Source organism: Trichomycterus rosablanca, chromosome 13 (genome assembly GCF_030014385.1).
Source record: "Trichomycterus rosablanca isolate fTriRos1 chromosome 13, fTriRos1.hap1, whole genome shotgun sequence".
In the NCBI taxonomy this organism is placed as follows: Eukaryota; Metazoa; Chordata; class Actinopteri; order Siluriformes; family Trichomycteridae; genus Trichomycterus; species Trichomycterus rosablanca.
The window spans coordinates 19348473-19355072 of record NC_086000.1 but is presented as its reverse complement, the minus strand read 5'-3'; the positions used below and the strand labels follow the sequence as shown (position 1 = coordinate 19355072).

General features: G+C 38.0%; 1 protein-coding gene across 1 annotated transcript in view; it reads right to left on the bottom strand.

The window, feature by feature from the left end:
* Positions 1-3320: 3320 nt before the first annotated feature.
* Positions 3321-6600, bottom strand: part of ralgapa2 (Ral GTPase activating protein catalytic subunit alpha 2) — a 173944-nt gene continuing 170664 nt past the window's right edge. Inside the window, exon 40 of the mRNA XM_063008040.1 lies at positions 3321-4021. Within this exon, the coding sequence (XP_062864110.1) occupies positions 3864-4021 (158 nt within the window). The 3' untranslated portion in view covers positions 3321-3863. The remainder of the gene's footprint in view (positions 4022-6600) is intronic.

Here is a 6600-nt window from a genome sequence, read left to right as displayed (position 1 = left end):
TCAACATTTTTGTTTCCAAAAACAAATGTAAAAAATAAAGACTAAAACCTACAAAGATTTGTATTAAAGCACTGATTAACATTTGGGCATTGCTGCTCTCCATACAAGAAGAAAACAACGATTTAAAAAAAGATAAAAAATAACAAATTAATAAATGAAATATAAAAATACAACTTCCATTACTCAATAATAATACATTACACAGTTCAATGTTACTAACATTTGAAATTTAATCAAATAGAATCATCGAAGAATATTAGTAGGTAAGTACATTTCATTTATACAGAAAGGAAGATTTAAGTTATTAAGGAAACATTAAGAAAGCATCAAATAAATACACAAAAATGTAAATCTCAAATTGATTTAATGAAATGTTCTGATTTTACATTCCTAGTAAAGATAGAATGAATATTTCTCATTAAAAACAGTCTATGTTAACAAGTCATGATGAAATCTTCAAGATTTTTTTGTCAACATCTTTTACAAAGATTATATTACAGGCATTAATATATTTATATCCTTCAGGATCTGAAGCCCTCACAAAGGACACAATGTACAAGAACAACTAAATTTCAAATAAACACAGATGACACTTCACTTAAGTTAGGCCAGTTGCAGTAAGACAGACCTCTGGCACAAACTACATCAGCACCTTAAAACCGAAACACCTACGAGAACTATACAGAGCCCATAACAAATCTACCGGAAATAAGAGAAAGTCTTTAGTATGAGACTGCCCACAGGATGCAGCGCTCACAGCTCAGAGAAGCTACATTTGGCCAGGCTTGGTCATGACTTGGATTTAGGGTGTGGTGTATACATTCCAGAATATTCTTCATTCAAAGCAGATGTTGCTATGATTATTATCGGTGCAACAGCAAAATAAAGGTGAGGAGAACAAAAAGATAAAGAGGTAAGGCAGAATAGTGCAACGTGTCCTGCTGCAGCCTAGGTGGAGTGTGGAACACCTGGCCTCCATGGCAACTAGGCTAGGGCACTAGGGGAACAGAAGTGGGTGTCATGGAGTTGGCAGGGCCAGGCTGCCGGCTGCTGTGAGGAGAGGGAGTTGGAGGGTGGGAACAGGAAGGAAAGAAGTAAAGAACTATAGAAAGAAAGAAGGTAAAAAGCTTGTGTGTGTGTGCGCGTGCGTGTAAAGCGCTGCCATGCGAATTATTTCCCTGCTGGTATGGTAGATGGGACTCAGAATGGCACAGGGGAATAAAAAGGAGCAGGTGGAAGAGTACTGCTATCCAGGATCCAATCAGATGGAAGAAGCTCTTACAAAGCAGTGAAATGTATGGAAGGATCCCGGAAGGCCTCAGCCATGGGCAAGAGCAGTCAGTCTTCTTCCAAAACAGCACTAGAGAAAGGTGTTAGAACAGTGGGGAAACAGTGAGCGAGTGCAGTGAGTAGTGAGAAGAAAATAAAAAAAGGTTTTACACAGGCACACAGTCAACAGCCCCCTCACAGGCAGACAGACAGACATACACACACAAAAATACATACACAAAAACACAAATGCCAGTGCATGAGATAAGATTCACCTGAGGCTCCTGTGGGATTTTCATTTAGTATGCAGTCAGGCATAGATCATGGATCTGATAGCAGATATTAAATTGTAGATACAATATGAAAGAAAAATAAAATCAGAGCAATATGCACACATGCATTAACAACCAAAAACGTCAAAACAGCTAAAAAGAAACATCACCGGTGAGTGCATTGGAACACCACTGCATTGGAATGTACTTGTTGCATGACAGAAAAAACATAATTAAACTTACAGATATGAACAATGCCATAACATACTGGCATAAAACACACACACACACACACACACACACACACACACAAAAACATGACACAAATGTAGGTTCAATCCAGCATGATTGCATAATTCAGAAATAAAATGACTCCAATAATTTAAAATAAATGACAGCACAAAAACAAACATGAACAATCAAATAATCCCAACGTAGATCACACAGGTTGTCCGCTCAGATATGCATATGAAAGTACAATAAGTAAAAATAAACCTCAAAAATGGTCTTTCTGAAAGAGAAAGGGAAAATCGTTTAGGGCACATTCACTAACCCCTAACAGATCTGTAATCTGCTAACATTTCAGTGATTAAGACATTAGGAACTTGAGGTTAAGGATGTTCACATACTATGTTCAGCGTAACCATAAAGGTTTTGTGAGACAGCCAGCATGCTGCCCGTGTTAAAAGTACATCTAGCTCAAATCATACGTTTTTAAGACATATCCAGCACAAATCACAGCGCTTCAAGTCAGTGTTTTACTGAACAATACAGTTTAAAACCCAGTTATCTGATTCATGATCAACATTCAAAAATGTCAGTTTAATATTTTGTGTTTTATTACATGGTCTAAATATCAAATAAATTTGGGTGCTTTTGGGAAGCTAATTTCATCCAAACCACACAATTCTGCAGCTCCAGTGATGAGGTTCATCTTTATTATTCTGAAAAATGTCTAACATACTTGCCTCTTAATGTTTGCATTCCACTCGCTAATCATACAGGTTAAGACTTTTAGTCCCAGCTGCTCGCTTATTCACTCCCCGAGCACTTTATTAGGTACACCTATCTAGTATGTACATTCATTCATTATTTAATATGCTACACCTACAACAGTCACCCACTGTACCTCACCCATCAATCCAAAGGGAACCCAACAGGACCTCTTTTGACCAGATGATGTTTGTTTGATGGACCATTCTCAGCACTGCATTGACTAACATGATAATGACATGGTAGTGTGGGTGGTTTTGCTTTAAGTGTATCAGGTGCAACAGTGTTGTTGGGATATTTTAACAATGATTAAACATACTGGCCTTTTTATTAGGAACACCTACCACTGTTGACAGTGACATGTCAATTATTAGTGACATTATCATGAAATTCCTCAAACACAAATACTACACGCACTACCATTTGCTGAAAAAGATCCACCAACCAAAAAAGATCTGGCTATTTGGGGTCCTATGGGAGCACGGGTGCAACAGATGGGCTACAGTCAGTAATTGTATACCCAAAAAGTTAATCTGTATGGTAGGTGTAGTTCATAAAATAATCGATAAATTTACAGTGTATAGGTGTAGTGTTTGTAAATTATTTAACTAAGCATTTTATGAATTTCTTGCAAGAAGATATTTATATTTATTCTCTACTTGTTGGGAAATGATTCTCACTGGTGAAATAATCCTAGAGAAGGACTTAACAATATAACTGTTTTTAAAGCTATGCCTGATATGATATGCCTAATATGACCACACTGTACAAAATAATTGGAAACCATTTGTGGGAATATTTATTAATAAATTTGTATTTAATATATTAACTGGGGGTGTCAATACACTTTGGAGGGGCTCCCAGGCATAACTAATATGTAGCATCCCCCTTCCCATAAGTGTTAAAACTTAAAATGTAGGATAACGTCAACCTATCATGACTGGCATCAATGATTTTTTCCCCCACATAGGACGGTCTGCCCCAGAGCTCACTTAAAACTTCAGACTCCCATTTTCAAAGTACAGGGCAATAAAACTACAAGTACCAAAGTCAGGGTTTAGACAGACTCAGGTATGGAACAAAAGTGCAAGTGTAAAACCTCCCTTAGTTCTTTCCAGCCCACACTGAGTTTCGCACTACGTCAGATCATTCAGCTTTAGAAAAGCATTGCATTAACGTGACAGTCCTCTCATCTCCAAGTGCTAACAAAACTATACAGAACAAATACAGTTAGAAGTGAAAAACATACAATCATACAGACATGCATGTAGCACAGTCCTCTGCAGTCTGAAAAAGCTTGATGAAGTGCTTATTGTTTGAAGAAGGGGCTCAGTTGGAGGCCTTGCTGATGGCGCTGGCAGAGCGGCGGAGTTTTCCTGAAACCCGGTTCTTGGATGCGCGTGGCATGGTGGGTGAAGGCTGCTCGGTGGGTTCGCTGATCGTCACGGTAACGCTTAGCTCAGCGCTCGTGCTGCCGCTGAGGGAGCCTGAGAAATGGCAAGCAACAGGACAAACATGAGCCGTGGTACTGTGGCTAAGAAACAGCTGAATTCACCGCAAGAGCATGCCAATACTGTTACACTGCTCTGTAGGCTGTCAAGGTCAGAAGTGCTTTAATTAAACAAACTGTTAATTAGTCTCTTAGCTGAGGCCTTTCAAAATGTGCTTTAAAAAGAAAGGTTTAATGAAATACATTCAGCACATTAGAAAAACACATTTATGTAAACTGAACTAGCAGGCAAAGTTTGACATTCCACACTAAATATTTGTATCTGTAATAAACAAGTCATTTTTTCAATCAAAATTTTGGTTTTTTTTGTTTAGTGGTTAATGTCTTCACCCTCCATATGCATTAAAGATTTTTATTTGATTTGCCAATCATAGTGGTAATTAATTTTTTACATTAATTTTTTAAAAAATATTTTAAATATTACTAATATTATTATAGAATATAAAATTTTTTAAAATAAAATTACAATATATATTTTATAAAAAATAAATGATTTATTATTAAATAAAATAATATTTTTATAGATCATTTAGATATGATTGATATGACCCCAATGCACTTGTTAAACATTTAAATAAAAATGTGAAGAAATATTGAAAGGGGCACTTGGGTGGCGCAGCTGACTATTACTCTAGCCCACTACCGCTGCGATCCAGGTTTCAATCTCAGCAGCGCTATCAACTAGACAGGCATCTATGCAGACATAAATGGTTATGTCTAGAGGTTGGCTAAAGCCTTGTGATAGGTTGGCGCCTTGTCCAGGGTATTCCTGCCTTGCGCCCAGTGTTTTCTAGTGAAACTGGAACAACAGTGACATTGCCCAGAATAAAGTGGTTGATGAAAATGAAATGAAAAAGTTGAGGGAAATAGACTTGGGGATGAATACACTTTGTTTCACACACAAAAAATATACTTGTACGGCCCTCAGAGTTTTAATCCATCCAATAGTGAGAACAGAACTCGTGGGCTAAGTTGCAGGCTGATTTGCTAAGCAGTTATGAATTTCTTAATTTGGTTTAGGTAGCATCAAACAAAGTGTATAATATAAAAACCTAACATTCTACACTAAAATAGATCAGCTTTTGCAAAACCAAAAAGTGTTCTGCTCTGCGAAGATGGCATCTGTTTGGCTATTTTATTTCTGTCTTTCTTTTCTGCCATTTTTTTTTCTTTTTTCATAGGCATCTCAAATTGCAGAGAGCAGATGGTGTGGGCAACATGCACTCAGTGGAAAGGACCACAGCCTCTGCAGTCTCCCTGCCCTCCACTCCAGGGCTTCTCAGAGCGAGGGGGAGGAGAGTGCAAACAACGCTCCCTCAGCGCCTCAAAAGGATGATGAGAGGAGACAACGAGTGAGGGGAGGTGTCCTTTCCAGGCGTCATCCACACTGAGTGCTTTGTTAAGCTGTCCAGCACACAGGATGCCAGCACTATGGATGTAGACTAATCCATATGTCTTTCGCGTGACATGGTTGTTGGAACTTGAAGTTCCACATTGTGCTGTTAATTTATATATTTTATTTTACCGCAGAACGTTCACTCGTTAAAGTTAATATTAACTTAGTAGAGCTGGACATAAGTTAAAAAGTGAAAGAATAGACGTGGCATAGACGTAGAATAGAAAAATCAAAACAAATCCAAAAATCAGCTCAAATGAATCACAAAATGAAAAAAAAATGTTTAATTGTTAAAAAATTTAATTAGACAGCATTAAAGAGAGAGAGAGAAAAAGAGAGAGGGGTAAATAAAATGGTCTTGTTTCCTATAGGCTCTCGGCAGCAATCCAAACAAAGCGTAAGTGGCAAAGACACTTTCCAGTAGGGCAGGTGTTAGTGTCAGATGTGGCCCCAGGCAAATAGGCACACACCAAAAGACCCAAAAAAAGGAAAGACTAAAGCAGAGACATGCTAGAGAAAAAAAGAACATTTTGAGTACACCCATACCATACATGCTGTTACTGGGTTAAAATTGGTCCGGGCGTGCATTTATCTCAGTAATCCTTCCAACCTAATAGTCAGCCTCAAAACAATTCTCAGTCCACATTAATTTAAAAGCTCCAGGCAAATGCAGCTTATTAGTGAAATAAAGAGAGAAAGATGAGTCAGCAGATCAGCCAAAAAACGAGTGGGGTTTCTGACAAGCTTCTAGTCAAGGGGGCTCTTACCTTCATTTACTGACCTGACACCTGTAACATTTCTAATCTATAAAGGAAGAGAAGACAATAAAGCAATACGTAAGACGCACACAGTCACAAGGGAACGGGGAGGGGGGTGTTGAAGGGGGAAGTGAAGGGCAGGAAGAAAAAGCAGACAAAGATGATAATAAAAGGTGCTCGGGGATGGTGGAAAAAACTTGGGTCGTTGCAACGTCTTAGTACTTTCCAGTGAATAAAAGTAGGACATCTCGTAAGAAACCCATACATAAAAAAGTGCTATAAAAAGTGCACGGTGACATTAGGTAAAAGCACAAAAAGAAAATCACATCCCCTGTGTCATCTTTTCAGTCTGTCCCAAATAAATTCCACATATAGCATTATTTAAAAGTCAGGTGGTTATTC